At 41.6% G+C, this 17,231-nt stretch overlaps 1 protein-coding gene across 1 annotated transcript in view; it reads left to right on the top strand.

The window, feature by feature from the left end:
- The first annotated feature begins 1,238 nt into the window (after window positions 1–1,238).
- The window catches only part of LOC140199129 (histone-binding protein RBBP7), a 28,814-nt gene continuing 12,821 nt past the window's right edge, over window positions 1,239–17,231 (top strand). Inside the window, exons 1-8 of the mRNA XM_072260702.1 lie at window positions 1,239–1,385; window positions 2,940–3,084; window positions 3,415–3,560; window positions 4,600–4,773; window positions 7,210–7,325; window positions 9,695–9,855; window positions 13,234–13,360; window positions 13,523–13,600. Of these exons, the coding sequence (XP_072116803.1) occupies window positions 1,361–1,385; window positions 2,940–3,084; window positions 3,415–3,560; window positions 4,600–4,773; window positions 7,210–7,325; window positions 9,695–9,855; window positions 13,234–13,360; window positions 13,523–13,600 (972 nt within the window). The 5' untranslated portion in view covers window positions 1,239–1,360. The remainder of the gene's footprint in view (window positions 1,386–2,939; window positions 3,085–3,414; window positions 3,561–4,599; window positions 4,774–7,209; window positions 7,326–9,694; window positions 9,856–13,233; window positions 13,361–13,522; window positions 13,601–17,231) is intronic.

The raw sequence follows: 17,231 nt of genomic DNA, 5'->3' as shown, positions 1-17,231 counted from the left end.
ACCCACTTCAACTCTGCTTCCCATTCCCATTCAGATATGTCCATACATGGCCTCCTCTACTGCCATGATGAGGCTAAACTCAGGTTGGAGGAGCAACACCTCATATACTGTCTAGGTAGTCTCCAGCCCCTTGGTATGAAGATAGAATCCTTCAACTTCCAGCACTTACCTCCCCCTCCCTTTCTCTATCCCTATTTCACTCTGCCCCCTCCCCAAGCTGCCTATCACCTCCCTCATGGTTCCACCTCCTTCTACTACCCATAGTGTTCTCCCCTATTCCTTCTTCACCCTTCCTGCCTATCACCTCCCTGCTTCCCCTCCCCCATCCCTTTGCATTTCAAATTACGGGTTTTTCAACTGGACCTACCAGCTTTTTCCTTCTCACCCTCCCCCCACCTTCTTTATAGGGCCTCTACTCCTTCCCTCTTCAGTCCTGACGAAGGGTTCCGGCCCGAAACGTCAACTCATCGGTTCCACATTTGCTGCCCGACCTGCTGAGTTCCTCCAGCGTGTTGTGAGTGTTGCTTTGATCCCAGTATCTGCAGATTATTTTGTGTTTTCTACTTTTCATTAACTTTGGTTCATTACACACGAGGCCACTTCTCAGAACAGTCTGTGATGCACAGAGATGTGCACATCGCCTGGGAAACTTCCCATCGCCTTGTGGAATTTTCCATTTGTGATGTCATGTCAACGCTAAAAAAAAAATCAGATATTGGAGGTTTTCGGATTATGGAATTTCAGATATGGGGTACCGAACCTGTATTTCAATAATGGAAAAGAATTTACAGTGACATCCTGCTCTAAAAGCCAAATAGTCTAGTTCGAGATGAAACAAATTATACTAATTCAATACAGTAGTTAGAAGCGTTGGGGAGTAATTTGCAAAGAGTTGCATGGCTGGAATAATAAACAGATCGGAAAGTGGAAGCGTTTGGGCCAGGCTTCGACCTATAGCGCCATCGTGGAAAAGAAAGGGGACAGTTGATGTCCCTATGACTGTCAATGAACATCTGAATAACTTACGCGGGCGGAAATGAGCGGCCACGTCGGTCAGAAAGCGGGAACAGGGGGAAAAAGGAAAGCGACCAAAGCCGCTCAGAGTGGAGAGGTTGCTTGCGCATGCGCGGCCCCGCGTGCCCAGGCAAGGTGCGCATTTGTCAGCGGCCCGCGCGTGGGCGCGAGGGAGGTGGGGCGAGCGCCAAGTCAGCCGGCCCCCGCTCTGCCGCGCATGCGCAGAGGGCAGAGCCTGTGGCACGGGGTCAGTGGTTCGGTTGCGCGCGAGCGGGCTTGATTGTTTCCTCGGATTTTTGAAAACAAATTGGAAAGAAAGGGCGAGCGGCAGCAGCCTCCGTTCCGCATGGTGAGAATGGCGGATAAAGAGGGTGAGTTTTGCCTCGGGGGTGCCCCCGCAAGCAGCTCCATCCGAGCAGTGTCGCATGAGGGCTGTTGGGCCCAACGGCGCTAAATTCCGGGGCAAAAGGCGGGGGAAGAGGAGGCCTAACTCGGCAGCCGGCGCCCACAGCCACAACACGTCCGGGTTTGGGTTGCGCGGGAAAAGCAGGTTAGGAAGGGGTGGCTGGGGTCCTACTTAACGCACCAGCGGCGCAGTTGTCCCCGGGTGCGGAAGGCCGTGCAATTCGGTGGCCTGAGGAGTTCGTCGAGCCCGTGGTTTAAGTGGTCATGCCTCAGCTGCGTTTGGCATAAAGCTGACAAGGGATAGGGAGTAAAGGGAATAAAGCTGAGGGTCTGCCGTGGGTCAAGTAGGCAAGAGACCACTGTGGAACATCAACATGAACTAAATTTATTCAGTGAGTTTCACTTGGTTGTGTGTGTTCGTGAATTTCAACCAAACGCTGAGCAATAAAAATGCAATTTTCTCGCTTTAACTGTTTTGCATGCTTTATTAAGTAGTTGATAGACCCAGTTGTAATCCGTGTGTGGGAGCCTTTCGTGTAACATAACCTGCAGGTCCGCAGTGGCTAGGACCGAGGTGGTCCCATGTATAAAGAGCTCTTCTTGAATTTGGATGAAGGAAATTAGAGATATTGTCATTTGTAATGCGGGAAGCATGCCAAATATTATGTAAAATAAGTTTCTTCACACTTTAGGACTTGTCATCATGGTTTGTATGTTTGTGGATCTGGGCCACTGAATATTTAACAATAAGAGGAAGAGTCTCACTATGCTGGGGATTATTAGGTGAATCTGACGGTATTAGAATTATGTGATTTTGAATATACAGATTCTGGATGTTTTGTCTGCATTTTAATTTCTGGCACTGAACCTGTTTAGGAAACTATTTAACAGTGATGTGTTTTATAGTCTTTAATGTAGTACCTTGACTGAAGATGTTTGTCAGGAACATTACTGAAATAAACTTATGGTTCATACCACTAAAGAAAAAGGGAAGTGACCAGTAATTTGTCTCAGCTTCATAAAGATTTATTCCCAGGCAGTTGTCATAAAAGGCTGAATTACAGCTTGCAGTACAGAGGGAATTGCCTCTTTATTCCCAGTATTTTGTAAGAGGAATTTATTTTTCTCATCCACTATTAATGCCAGTTGAACAAAATTCTGCTCATCACTACATAATGTCAGACAAGCATTACATTTTAGAGATGGGAATGATTGAGAAGTTAGCTGTTGTCAAAGTCCATATGATGCTGTAAGATTTGTTTTGAAAAGGGGAGGGGGAAGAAGGCAAGTTTCAGAAGAAATTCATCAAGACTTTGAACACTACAAAATGTAACCCATAAAAATCAACTTTCTTATTAAATCTTTTATTTATAGTTACATGTCTATTTGAGCCATAAAATTGTCTTCGTTAAATGTAACATGAACCATCTAAAACCTTTTCTACCCTTGTATCTATGTGGTGATTTTTATTTTATGAGGGGAAAACTTGGTGGACTGAAAATAATAAATGGTTCTTTCAGTTTATGACGATGCAGTGGAGGAGCGTGTGATCAATGAAGAATATAAAATATGGAAGAAGAATACTCCATTTTTGTATGACCTAGTTATGACTCATGCATTAGAATGGCCAAGTCTTACTGTACAGTGGCTACCTGATGTTACCAGGTAAATTAATTTTTGTTAAAGATTTTATTTTTTATATTTTTTTACTATGTAAAATGTTACTTTTTTGATTCTTAATAGTATTGCAAGTCTAAACTTTGATTTGTAGAGAATATCACTATTCCAAAATTGTAATTCAAATTGCATTGATTAGCTTGCATTCTAAAAGTTGGAGATTTGTGATGGGGATTTGAGTTGTCATGGCAGAACTTAACATAAGGTGAATCAATCCACTTTTAAAAATGCATTGCAATTAATATATTTCTCCATGTAATTTGTAGATTTTATGTTGATTGCCATTTCAATTTTTATTTAAAACATTGTCTTGTGCAGGCCTGAAGGAAAAGATTACAGTATTCACCGTTTGGTGTTAGGGACACATACATCTGATGAACAGAACCATTTAGTTATTGCAAGTGTCCAGATCCCCAATGATGATGCTCAGTTTGATGCTTCTCACTATGATAGTGAGAAGGGAGGTATGTTCTGTTGTGTTATTGTTTCTGTGGTATTTGTTTCATTCTGTATTCCATGTCGTGAGTCTTAAGGTAAAGCTACTAGATATTGATTTCATCTCAATACGTTTGCATCTGTAGTAATGTCCTCTAACAATCCAGTGTGCAGTCTAGACGTTTTGACTGAAGCATAATTCTCAAACAATTTTATTCAAAGTCATTTTGTGTTCATCCCTTTTCGTAGGCTATATTGTTGAGAGTTATTCCTCTGAATTTCTCACACCATAGTCATGCTACTGCTAAACTCACTTGATCATGTCATGAAATTGCGAATGTCACTCTGGGTAAGCAGTTTAATGCACAAAAATTTAGAAAATTTCTACAAACCACCCAGATCAAGTTGAAGTTTGGACTGAAGTAATTTGATAATTCAAATTTTCTCGCCATATCTGAATGTTTTTATTGGGGTGTAGCATATATTCACTAATTATGTTTCATGTCAACTACTTCTGGGATGCATACAAAAGATCTTTACGTACTCTGCCACAAGTTTGGGGGGGGGTGGGGGAAGAAGGTGTTCAGTTTGCTTTTTCATTTTGCAAGTTTTATAAAGATACAAGTTCGTAAATTTATTGTACAAAGCATGATGTTATAAACTGAGTTTCTGTTAGCAGTGGAATTGTTTTAAAATTAGCCAGTTTTATTTCAAGCATGAATTTTGCTGCTATTCTCGTATGCATTTAATCCATTGTCTAAAGGACCAATACCTAGTTTACTGTGGTGCTAGGAAAAGTATGAACTGTAAGTGGTGCCAAACCTTGCCTTTGTCTCAGTATTGTAAATTTACAATGTTGTATTAGGGAGAGCTGTCGTTAAATTAGAAATGTTTGATGGGAATGCTTTCCAACTTGTTTCCTTCTCCAAAAACATCTGATTAAGAATTTTCAACAAACAATTGTGAACAATTTTCCCAACAGGTGATAGCTCCCTTATGTCATAATTTGCTGGTGTACTTTTGTCAGTAAATATAAATTCTCATAACATGTCATTTTCAATTTTTCAGAATTTGGTGGATTTGGGTCTGTAAGTGGAAAAATAGAAATAGAAATTAAGATCAATCATGAAGGTGAAGTGAATAGAGCACGTTATATGCCACAAAATCCATGCATTATTGCCACCAAAACTCCAACCTCTGATGTTCTTGTCTTTGATTACACCAAACATCCGTCTAAACCAGGTAAGGAATATTAGTCACTTAGTTCAGTCTCTAGGTGTGTACTGAAAGGATTATAAATGGAGGATCTTAAGGACAAAAATGAGAATTTGCAAATGAATACTCAATGCAGGTATAAGGGACTAAATAACAACCTTCTGCATTTTCCTTCAGCAGAGAAGCTTCCAACATTATATTGAAAGAGGAAATACAGTGGATTCTGGTTAATTGGAATACACTGGATCTAGTACATTTTGGCCCAAATAAGTGCTGCCATGTTCTTTTGATTGACTATAAATGAACAGATCAGTGCAGATAAAAGACTGCCATCTTGCAATGCTTTGCACATTTGCATTCTCCAAATCTACACTTTAATTGTAACATTCAAGCAAACTGTTGCAGCCTTGAAATTCTTAATTTCTAGTTTGTTGAAGTAGTGAAATTGTTTCATTTTCATTCCCAGCACTTTCTGGCATCTCCAGGCCTAAGTGCTTGAAACCATAGTGAGCAAAGTAGTTCTGAATTGTCTGAGCTTATTTCTCACCAACTATCAGTGTCAAGAATCACTGCTTTTTGAATACACACCCAACTGCTACTATTTAAAAATGGTCTGCTGTAAGTACTGTGTAGTGTTTAACGGTCACACGAGTAGACATCACTGACGCTATATAGCATTAGCAAGTTTCCTGTCTCAATTCTACAGAGGTGTCCTAGACGAAGAGAATCCTGGCTATTTTCTTCATTCTTTCAGGGTTGTCCCAAATAAGCTGCTGCCCTAATTAACCAATAGCCCATTTAAATGTAATCCACTGTAATTGTGAAACACAATAGGTTAATCTTTGAACAAGTTGGCTGAATTTAATATAGATGTGTCATCATATTAGAAAATCTGGGACTTTCTTTTAGAGGTAAGGTTTCAAAGAAATGTGTACAATAAGTGGTCTGGACAGTGTGATCATGAGACTGCTGTTCCTGTAAATGGAACATCAGAAAGTTTTTGAAAGAACAGGCCATTCAGCCCAACAAAGCTTACATATTTCCTATTCACATAGTGTGTTTGAAATAACTATCAAGGTTAGATTTGAAAGTCACTAAGGTACACTCTCTAAACAACCAGCTAGTTTGTTCCATGTGTCCACAACTCGCAGGGTAAAGAAATGCTTTCTGGTGTTAGTCTGAAATCTCCCTTTAACTAGTCTTCATCTTACTTATACCCTTAATGATTTTGAACACTTTAATCATGTCACCTTTTATTCTATGTCTACTTAGGCTAAGCATACCCTGCAGACCTGGAATGAGTCTAGTACTTTTCTGAACTCTGTCCAGTGCTAGAGGCCACAGATATAAAAGAGAATATTATTTTGAGTGACATGAAAAAAAATCTCTGTAACATCGATTATGATTAAAAATGTGGGAGGCAAATTCCATTGTGACCATCAAGTGGGACTAGATATCGTAAGGAACATTTTGGAGGAGAAGGGGGCTGTGTATGATGCTCCAGTAGAGAGATACTGTGGTCGAGGCTGATTGGCTTCCTCTGCTATAGCCATTCCATGATTCTTTGAGTTAATGAGGTCATTGTTCTCTCCTAAAACAAATGAAACATGTAGAAATGGACTTCATGATAAATCTTTATTTTTTTTGACTGTCCGGAATAGATACAAGCAGCACTTCAAACTAGAAAGGTTTCTACATTGCCAAACTTTTAAAATGAATGTGTTACTACAACATTGCAGTCATTAAAAGTGCACTGTTGTCATATGGTTATTTCTACTCGGCATCAATAATGCTTAAGAATCTGCTCTAAATCTGGGTTGAATGCTTTTCTCTCAAGTGACCACGGTGCAATTTATAAGCAACAGTTAACTGCCCAAAAACTTGTTTGTTCAAGTTAATCACAAGCAAGAGGAAGTCTGCAGATGCTGGAAATTTGAACAACACACAAAATGCTGGAGGAAAAAAAGTACAGTTGATGTACCTGCCAAAGGGTTTCAGCCCGAAACATCGACTGTACATTTTTCCATAGATGCTACCTGGCCTGCTGAATTCCTCTAGCATTTTGTGTGTGTTACTTTGCTTTCCCTGAATTAGATTTTAAAATTTGAAAAAACTTCTATCAGATACTGTTTTGTCTTTTCAAAAATGTGCATGCTAGGAAGCAACCTGTTTTTGGTGTCAAAAGACACAGCTGCGTATTTTCATTAATAGTTATCAAAGGCAGCTTGAACTCTAGAAATCTTTTTCTCAAAGAAAAGGCCTTTCAAAATCCCCAGATTGCTACGGAGACAGGTGTTGTAAATAAGCCTTGTTAGATTCTCTCATACTTCTGCTGCTATAATCCAAAATCTGTTTGTTTCTGTGGTGGTGTGTACAATATATTCAGAAGGAAAGCAAAGCATGAGTTAATAATGGATTATTATAAAAAGCTGACTTCTGCTTTGGTTTGTTTTGTTTTGCTAGATCCAAGTGGTGAGTGTAATCCTGACCTGCGGCTACGTGGTCACCAAAAAGAAGGATATGGCCTCTCCTGGAACCCAAATTTAAGTGGACATCTTCTTAGTGCTTCAGATGATCATGTAGGTAGCATGATGCTTCATTGTTTGATCAACTGAGAGAGATAAATATACTTTATTAATCCCGAGGGAAATTTGGTTTCGTTACAGCTGCACCAACCAAGAACAGAGTGTAAATATAGCAATACAAAAACCCCCCAACAATCAAACAACAAAATGCAAACTATACCAGATGGAAAATAAGTCCAGGGCCAGTCTATTTGGCTCAGGGTGTCTGATCCTCCATGGGAGGAGCTGCACGATCGATGGCCACAGGCAGGAACGACCTTCCGTGCCGCCAAGTGTTGTATCATGGTGGAATGTAGCACGGAGCAACTGTAGTGCAAACATTTTGCACAATATAAGGCTAGCAGGAAGGATGAAATTATAGCTATAAGGGGCCATGAGAAGGCCTTGGCAGACAGGGTTAAGGAAAACCCCAAGACATTCTACAGGAGGATAAGATGTGAGGAAATAGGACCAATCAAGTGTGACAGTGGAAAAGTGTATGGAACCGGAGGAGATAGAGGTACTTAATGAATACTTCGCTTCAGTATTCGCTATGGAAAACGATCTTGGCGATTGTAGGAATGACTTGCAGTGGACTGAAAAGCATGTGGATATTAAGAAAGAGGATGTGCTGGACCTTTTGGAAAGTATCAAATTGGAGAAGTCACTAGGACCGGACGGGATCTACCCCAGGCTACTGTGGAAGGTGAGGGAGGAGATTGCTGAGCCTCTGACGATGATCTTTGCATCATCAATGAGGATGGGAGAGGTTCCAGAGGATTGGAGGATTGTGGATGTTGTTCCCTTATTCAAGAAAGGGAATAGAGATAGCCCAGGAAATTATGGATCGGTGAGTCTTACTTCAGTGGTTGGTAAGTTGATGAAGATACTGAGAGGCAGGATTTATGAACATTTGGAGAGGTGTAATCTGATTAGGAATAGTCAGCATGGCTTTGTCAAAGGCAGATTGTGCCTTACGAGTCTGATTGAATTTTTTTGAGGATGTGACTAAGCACATTAATGAAGGTAGAGCCATAGATGTAGTGTATATGGATTTCAGCAAGGTATTTGACAAGTTACCCCATGCGGGGCTTATTGAGAAAGTAAGGAGGCCTGGGATCCAAGGGGGCATTACTTTGTGGATCCAGAACTGGCTTGCCCACAGAAGGCAAAGAGTGGTTGTAGACAGGTCATATTCTGCATGGAGGTTGGTGACCAGTGGAGTGCCTCTGGTATCTGTTCTGGGACTCCTACTCTTCGTTGTTTTTATAAATGACCTGCATGAGGAAGTGGAGGGATAGGTTAGTAAATTTGCTGATGATACAAAGGTTTAGGGTGTTACGGATAGTGCAGAGGGCTGTCAGAGTTTACAGCGGGATATTGATAGGTTGCAAAACTGGGCTGAGACAAGAGTTCAACCCAGATAAGTGTGAGGTGGTTCATATTAGTAGGTCAAATATGATGGCAGAATATAGCATTAATGGTAAGACTCTTGGCAGTGTGGAGAATCAGAGGGATCTTGGGGGTCCGAGTCTATAGGACGCTCAAATCTGCTGCACAGGTTGACTCAGTGGTTAAGAAGGCATATGGTGCATTGGCCTTCATCAACCGTGGGATTGAGTTTAAGAGCTGAGAGGTAATATTGCAGCTATATAGGACCCTGGTCAGACCCCACTTGGAGTAATGTGCTCAATTCTGGTCACCTCACTACAGGAAGGACGTGGGAACCATAGAAAGGGTGCAGAGGAGATTTACAAGGATGTTGCCTGGATTGGGGAGCATGCCTTATGAGAATAGGTTGAGTGAACTCGGCCTTTTCTCCTTGGAGTGACAGAGGATGAGGGGTGACCTGATAGAGGTATACAAGATAATGAGAGGCATTCATCGTGTGGATAGTCAGAGACTTTTTCCCAGGGCATAGTTTTAAGGTACTTGGAAGTAGATACAGAGGAGATGTCGGGTAAGCTTTTTACGCAGGGAGTGGTGAGTGCGTGGACTGGGCTGCTGGCGGCGGGGGTGGAGGTGGAAGCGATACGGTCTTATAAGAGACTCCTGGATAGATACATGGAGCTTAAAAAAAATAGCCATAGGTAAGCCTAGGTGGTTCTAAGGTAAAAACATATTTGGCACAGCTTTGTGGGCTGAAGGGCCTGTATTGTGCTGTAGGTTTTCTATGTTTTTTAATATTTAAACATGATTAGTTGTAAACTGCAGTCGAAAAAGAGAATTAAAAACTTTGATTATCGCTGTTTTTAACATGGTTATTATACTATACGTTAATCTTTAAAACAACTAAAAATTATAATAACATTAGGGTTTCAGATTGAGAATCGGTTTTTTCAAAATGGTGTTAGTAATAATTTAACTTGTCTATCTTTCCACAGACAATCTGTCTTTGGGACATTAGCGCAGGTCCAAAAGAAGGAAAGATAGTTGATGCGAAAACGATATTTACAGGTCACACTGCAGTTGTAGAAGATGTATCCTGGCATTTACTGCATGAATCCTTGTTTGGATCAGTGGCTGATGACCAGAAACTCATGATGTGAGTACAGCATAAATGCTAATTTTTAACTAAAGTTATAGTATAACCATTGAAGCAATAGGAAAGATTAATGTTACTTCCTGTATCGGAGGTATTAGCTAATATTAAGGGCTACAATCCCAATATTTTTTCTAAAATAAATGCATGCATACACTCGCAACTACCATCACCATCCTGCCAGTTGATTGGGCTAACCGTTAATCAGGGTAACCACCAATATGTGATAACTATTGAAGACAAGAAAATCAAGAAAATAATCTGGATTCCCTTTATTTATTTGGCACACAACGGCACTTAATTGGGGCATGAAATTGTTGCCGAGCAGTTTCTAACTAACATTGGTTGCATGCACTTGTGTAGCAGTTTGACAATACACTGTGCTTAGAGCAATCATATTTTTATATAGTGTCAGTTGTGTCTGTTTGTGTTCAGAAAGCAAAGATTATGTCACTGATGGTTGCCGAGGAAATAATTGGTAAGACAATTCAAAACTGTTTAGTTCCTTGTGGTTTCAAGTATTCAGGCTTGGAGGTGGCAGAAGTGGCCGAGAGTGAAAATGAATTGATTTCACTGTATAAAGTTATGAACTATGGAGAATTTGAAAGTGTCTTGAACGTTTCAATGAAAATGGACATTTGAAGAATAGTCATCCAAAGCATTGTATGAAGGCAGTCCATTATCTGCACCAGGTGTCTGCGCTGATTTTGTTTATTTAGTCAATCAAATGAATACAGCCATGTACACTGGATCAATTCCTCTGTCGATAACTATTAGTAACTAATAGAGTTTTATAGTATTGTAATAGTATCAGTGTTTTAATTTGTTCTGTATTCCATTTAAATATATCATTTGTTGCTCAGTTAAATAGTAGTTTGGCTTTTTTTAATACCTTTTTAACTATTTCCATGAAACTTTGATTAATTGGGGCCGCAGCTTAATTGGGCCAAAATGTATTGGTCCTGATTTGTCCCAATTAATCAGAATCGTGTGTGTGTGTGTGTGTGTGTGTACACTCACGTGCACACAGCTGTTTGCAGATGATAGGAAGCTAGGTGGAGGGGCAGGTAGTGTTGAAAAAGTAGACAGTCTGCAGGAGCACTTGTATACAGATTAGGAGAATGGATAAAGAATTGGCAGATGGTATGTAGTGTAGGGAAGAATTTAGTCATGCATTTAGGCAGAAGGAATAAAGGTGTAGACTATTTTCTAAATGAGAGAATTGAGAAATCAGAAGTGCAAAGGATTTGGGAGTCCTTGTGCAGGATTCCCTGAAGGTTAACTTGCAGGTTGAGGGGTGGTACAAAAGGCAAATGCAATGTTAGCCTTCGTTTCGAGAGGATTAGAATATAAAAGCAAGGGTGTAATGCTGTGGCTTTGAGGTACTGGTTAGACCACACTGGAGTATTGTGAGCAGTTTTGGGATCCTATCTAGGAAAAGATTTGTTGACAATGAAGAGGGTCCAAAGGACGTACACAAGAATGATTCTGGGAATGTAAGGGTTAACATGTGCATAGCATTTGATGGCATTGGGCCTGTACACTGGAGTTTAGAAGAACGAAGGTGATCTCACTGAAACCTATTGAATATTGGAAGCGCAAACATGAGGAAATCTTCAGATGCTGGAAATTCAAGCAACACACACAAAATGCTGGTGGAACACAGCGTGCCAAACAGCATCCATAGGAAGAAACACAGTCGACGTTTCGGGCCGAGAGCCTTCGTCAGGACTAACTGAAAGAAGAGATAGTAAGAGATTTGAAAGGGGGAGGGAGAGATCCAAAATGATAGGAGAAGACAGGAGGGGGAGGGATAGAGCTGAGAGCTGATAAATTGATTGGCAAAAGGGATACAAGGCTGGAGAGGGGAGAGGATCATGGGATGGAAGGCCTAGGGAGAAAGAAAGGGGGAGGGGAGCACCAGAGGAAGATGGAGAGCAGGCAAGGAGTTATTGTGAGAGGGACAGAGAGGAAAAAAATAATAAATAAAGGATGGGGTAAGAACGGGAGGAGGGGCATTAACAGAAATTAGAAAAGTCAATGTTCATGCCATCAGGTTGGAGGCTACCCAGATGGAATATAAGGTGTTGTTCCTCCAACCTGAGTGTGGCTTCATCTTGACAGTAGAGGAGGCCGTGGATAGACATATCAGAGTGGGAATGGGACGTGGGAGATCCTGCTTTCTCTGCTGGACAGAGCGTAGGTTTTCAGCAAAACGGTCTCCCAGTCTGCGTCAGGTCTTGCAAATATATAGAAGCCCGCACCGGGACCACCGGACGCAGTATATCACCCCAGCCGACTCACAGGTGAAGTGTCGCCTCACCCGGAAGGACTGTCTGGGGCCCTGAATGGTGGTGAGGGAGGAAGTGTAAAGGCACGTGTAGCACTTGTTCCGCTTATAAAGATAAGTGCCGGGAGGGAGATCGGTGGGAAGGGATGGGAGGGACGAATGGACAAGGGAGTCGCGTAATATTGGAAGGTCTATATAGAGTGGATATGGAGAGGATGTTTCTTATATTTAAATCAGAATTTGATAGGTTGTTGTTTAACATGGGTGACAAAGATTGCAGGGAGAGACAGGAGAATGGGGTTGAGAGGGGTAGGAAATCAACCATGATGGAATGGCAGAGAAGACTTGATGGGCTGAATGGCTTAATTCTGCTTCTATGTTTTATTATGGACTTGTGGATGGTATTATCCCAAATACATTAATATTTGCCGGTGATCTTTCTGGTTTTCTACAGTACTATGCAATGCATGTTCTAATGCGATAATGAGAATTTTATAGAAACCAGTCTTCATTATTTTTTTTTCAATAATGCTTCATGAAGTTTGTGGGCTTCTATCACAGGAATTTGTTAGGTTGATAGACTTACAGCTATGCAAAGTTTTTCTGAGTGCTCTGTCCCTTTTAGAGGGTATAGTGTAGGCTAGCATTTTGCTTGACTGCTTTTTATATGTGAGTGCTAGCAAGTGACTAAATCATGGTGTCTCAACCCCTTTGTAGTGTGTTAGCTTTTCAATATAAGTCGTCACATAGGAATAAGAATTTTTGATGTTTTTTCTCTTAGCCAGTCATAGAAGAATCTTATGAATTTGTTCAAACAGCTAACTTAAATAGGATTTGAGTCTAATGACTTGCATCTACTCATCCTTAGCCTCAAAAATGTGTATAAAACTAAAGATGGTAAATGCTCAATTGGGCTAAACTTCAAATGCCCTTGGTCAGCACATTACCTACAAAGATATAAACTTGCCCTGTGTATACTATTGCAAGAAGCTCAGTTTGGTGAAGAAAAATTACTTTGTGTTATTTTGTAACAGCACAGAAATGTTGATTTTCATTTTATTTCTCACTTAAACTTAAGTTTTGTTTTCCAGCTGGGATACGAGGTCAAATAATACTTCAAAGCCAAGCCACTCTGTGGATGCGCATACAGCTGAAGTCAACTGCTTGTCTTTCAACCCATATAGTGAATTTATCCTGGCAACTGGCTCCGCTGACAAGGTCAAAATTTTTGTTTCTGTCTAGTTTATGTTGCATTTTTCTGTACTTTTTCTCAAGTGCTTCTGTAAGTTAAGATTCTCTTGAACAAATGCAATATTATCAGTATTATGACCATGCATCAATTTTTCCAAGATATGATTTTGACTTGTATTTTGTACCTAGACGGTGGCATTATGGGATCTACGAAATCTTAAATTAAAACTTCATTCCTTTGAATCACACAAGGATGAGATCTTCCAGGTGAGGAGCTTTAGATTTTTATAAGTTAGAAACTACAGTACTTGTTTCTTGATCAAATTGGGCTACATAAAGCACAGATTTTGTTTGCAGGGTTTGCAGAGTTTAATCTACAGTGGCATACAAAAGTTTCGGCACCCCTGGTCAAAATTTCTGTTACTGTGAATAGCTAAGCAAGTAAAAGATGAGCTAATTTCCAAAAGGCATAAAGTTAAAGATGACACATTTCTTTAATATTTTAAGCAAGAAAACTATTTCCATCTTTTACAGTTTCAAAATAACAAAAAAGGAAAAGGGCCCGAAGCAAAAGTTTGGGCACCCTGCACGGCAGTACTTAGTAAGTTTTTTTGGCAAGTATCACAGCTTGTAAACGCTTTTTGTAGCCAGCGAAGAGTCTTATCAGTTGTTTGGGGGATTTTTGCCCATTCTTCCTTGCAAAAGGCTTCTAGTTCTATGAGATTCTTGGGCCGTCTTGCATGCACTGCTATTCTGAGGACTATCCACAGATTCTCGATGATGTTTAGGTCAAGGGACTGAGGGCCATGGCAAAACCTTCAGCTTGCGCCTCTTGAGGTAGTCTATTGTGGATTTTGAGGTGTGTTTAGGTTCATTATCCTGTTGTAGAAGCCATCCTCTTTACATCTTTGGTTTTTTTACAGATGGTGTGATGTTTGCTTCCAGAATTTGTTGGTATTTAATTGAATTCATTCCTCCCTCTACCAGTAAATGTTCCCTGTGCCACTGGCTGCAACACAAGCCCAAAGCCTGATCGATCCAGCCCCATGCTTAACAGATGGAGGGGGATTCTTTTCATGAAATTCTGCACCCTTTTTTCTCCAAACATACCTTTGCTCATTGCAGCCAAAAAGTTGTATTCAAAAGATTCAAAGGAACATCTAAACAAGCCTGATGCATTTTGGAAACAAGTCCTGTGGACTGATGAAGTTAAAGTAGAGCTTCTTGGCCGCAATCTCACAGAACGAGAAGCCTTTTGCAAGGAAGAATGGGCGAAAATCCCGCAAAGAAGAATTGAAAGACACTCAGCTGGCTACTAAAAGCGTTTACAAGCTGTGAATCTTGCCAAAGGGGGTGTTACTAAGTACTGCCGTGCAGGGTGCCCAAACTTTTGCTTTGGGCCCTTTTCCTTTTTTTATTATTTTGAAACTGTAAAAGGTGGAAATAAAGTTTTCTTGTTTAAAATATTAAAGAAATGTGTCATCTTTAACTTTATGCCTTCTGGAAATCTGTTCATCTTTTACTCAGCTATTCACAGTAACAGAAATTTTGACCAGGGGTGCCCAAACTTTTGCATGCCATTATATATGTTCTTTTGTCCATAAGATGATAGGAAATATAAGGATCCTATTGGAATAAAAATGCGAAGGTGACTTTTGAGAATTATTCTGTACTTATAGATTAAGGGATTTATTCATCAGTCATCTTTAAGACTGTTAAGCATTTGGAATTTTGTACAGCAAATGAATTTATCCATCACCTTAAAGATTAAGTCCTCTTCCTTTCAATTTATAAATATGAACAGTTTGCAATTTAGTTGCACTTGTTGATGCCTCAGCTGTGTGTTAAGCCAGTGGTCCCCAACCACCGGGCCGCGGACCCGGGTAGCGCAAAGCATGTGCTACCGGGCTGTGAGGAGGCGATATGATTTGGTGATATGAGTCAGCTGCACCTTTCCTCATTCCCTGTCACGGCCACTGTTGAGCCATTATGCATGTGAGGTCATTACCCGCGCGTCATCCATTTCAGCACGGGAAGGAGATCAACTCCTCGAGCTTGCAAATGACGACGGGCTGGAAAGTATGTTTGACATAACATCTCTGCCGGCATTCTGGATCAAAGTCAAGGCTAAAAATCCTAAAATAGCCACGAAAGCACTGAAAACGTTTCCATTTCCAACATATCTCTGCAATGAATGCAACGAAAGCTAAATTGCAGAATAGACTGGACATAAGAAACCCCGTTCGACTATCGCTGTCTCCCGTCACCCCTCGATAGGACCATCTTGTTGCAGGAAAACAAGCCCAGGGCTCCCACTGATTCAGCGATATTGGTGTGTTGCAATGATTTTATATGTTCATACGGGGAAAATATGTGCTGCGTGTTTAATATCCAAACATTACTTAAAATGTTATGATGCTATTGACTTATATAACCATATAACAATTACAGCACAGAAACAGGCCATCTGTGCCCTTCTAGTCCGTGCCGAATGCTACTCTCACCCAGTCCCACCGACCTGCACTCAGCCCATAACCCTCCATTTCTTTCCTGTCCATATACCTATCCAATTTTTCTTTAAATGATAATATCGAACCTGCCTCTACCACTTCTACTGGAAGCAACACACATAAGAGTTGCTGGTGAACGCAGCAGGCCAGGCAGCATCTGTAGGAAGAGGTGCAGTCGACGTTTCAGGCCGAGACCCTTCGTCAGAACTAACTGAAGGAAGAGTGAGTAAGGGATTTGAAAGTTGGAGGGGGAGGGGGAGATCCAAAATAATAGGAGAAGACAGGAGGGGAAGGGATAGAGCCAAGAGCTGGACAGGTGATAGGCAAAAGGGGATACGAGAGGATCATGGGACAGGAGGTCCGGGAAGAAAGACGGGGGGGGGGACCCAGAGGATGGGCAAGAGGTATATTCAGAGGGACAGAGGGAGAAAAAGGAGAGTGAGAGAATGTGTGCATAAAAGTAAGTAACAGGTGGGGTACGAGGGGGAGGTGGGGCCTTAGCGGAAGTTAGAGAAGTCGATGTTCATGCCATCAGGTTGGAGGCTACCCAGACGGAATATAAGGTGTTGTTCCTCCAACCTGAGTGTGGCTTCATCTTTACAGTAGAGGAGGCTGTGGATAGACATGTTAGAATGGGAATAGGATGTGGAATTAAAATGTGTGGCCACTGGGAGATCCTGCTTTCTCTGGTGGACAGAGCGTAGATGTTCAGCAAAGCGGTCTCCCAGTCTGCGTCGGGTCTCCCCAATATGTAAAAGGCCACATCGGGAGCACCGGACGCAGTATATCACCCTGGTCGACTCACAGGTGAAGTGTTGCCTCACCTGGAAGGACCGTTTGGGGCCCTGAATGGTGGTAAGGGAGGAAGTGTAAGGGCATGTATAGCACTTGTTCCGCTTACAAGGATAAGTGCCAGGAGGGAGATCAGTGGGGAGGGATGGGGGGGATGAATGGACAAGGGAGTTGCATAGGGAGCGATCCCTGCGGAATGCGGGGGGGGGGGGGAGGGAAAGATGTGCTTAGTGGTGGGATCCCGTTGGAGGTGGCGGCAGTTACGGAGAATAATATGTTGGACCTGGAGGCTGGTGGGGTGGTAGGTGAGGACCAGGGGAACCCTATTCCTAGTGGGGTGGCGGGAGGATGAAGTGAGAGCAGATGTACGTGAAATGGGGGAGATGCGTTTAAGAGCAGAGTTGATAGTGGAGGAAGGGAAGCCCCTTTCTTTAAAAAAGGAAGACATCTCCCTCGTCCTAGAATGAAAAGCATCATCCTGAGAGCAGATGCGGCAGAGACGGAGGAATTGCGAGAAGGGGATGGCGTTTTTGCAAGAGACAGGGTGAGAAGAGGAATAGTCCAGATAGCTGTGAGAGTCAGTAGGCTTATAGTAG

This window comes from Mobula birostris, chromosome 6 (assembly GCF_030028105.1).
Source record: "Mobula birostris isolate sMobBir1 chromosome 6, sMobBir1.hap1, whole genome shotgun sequence".
Classification (NCBI taxonomy): domain Eukaryota; kingdom Metazoa; phylum Chordata; class Chondrichthyes; order Myliobatiformes; family Myliobatidae; genus Mobula; species Mobula birostris.
The sequence above is the reverse complement of the archived record's forward strand: the minus strand, read 5'-3'. Positions and strand labels throughout refer to the sequence as shown.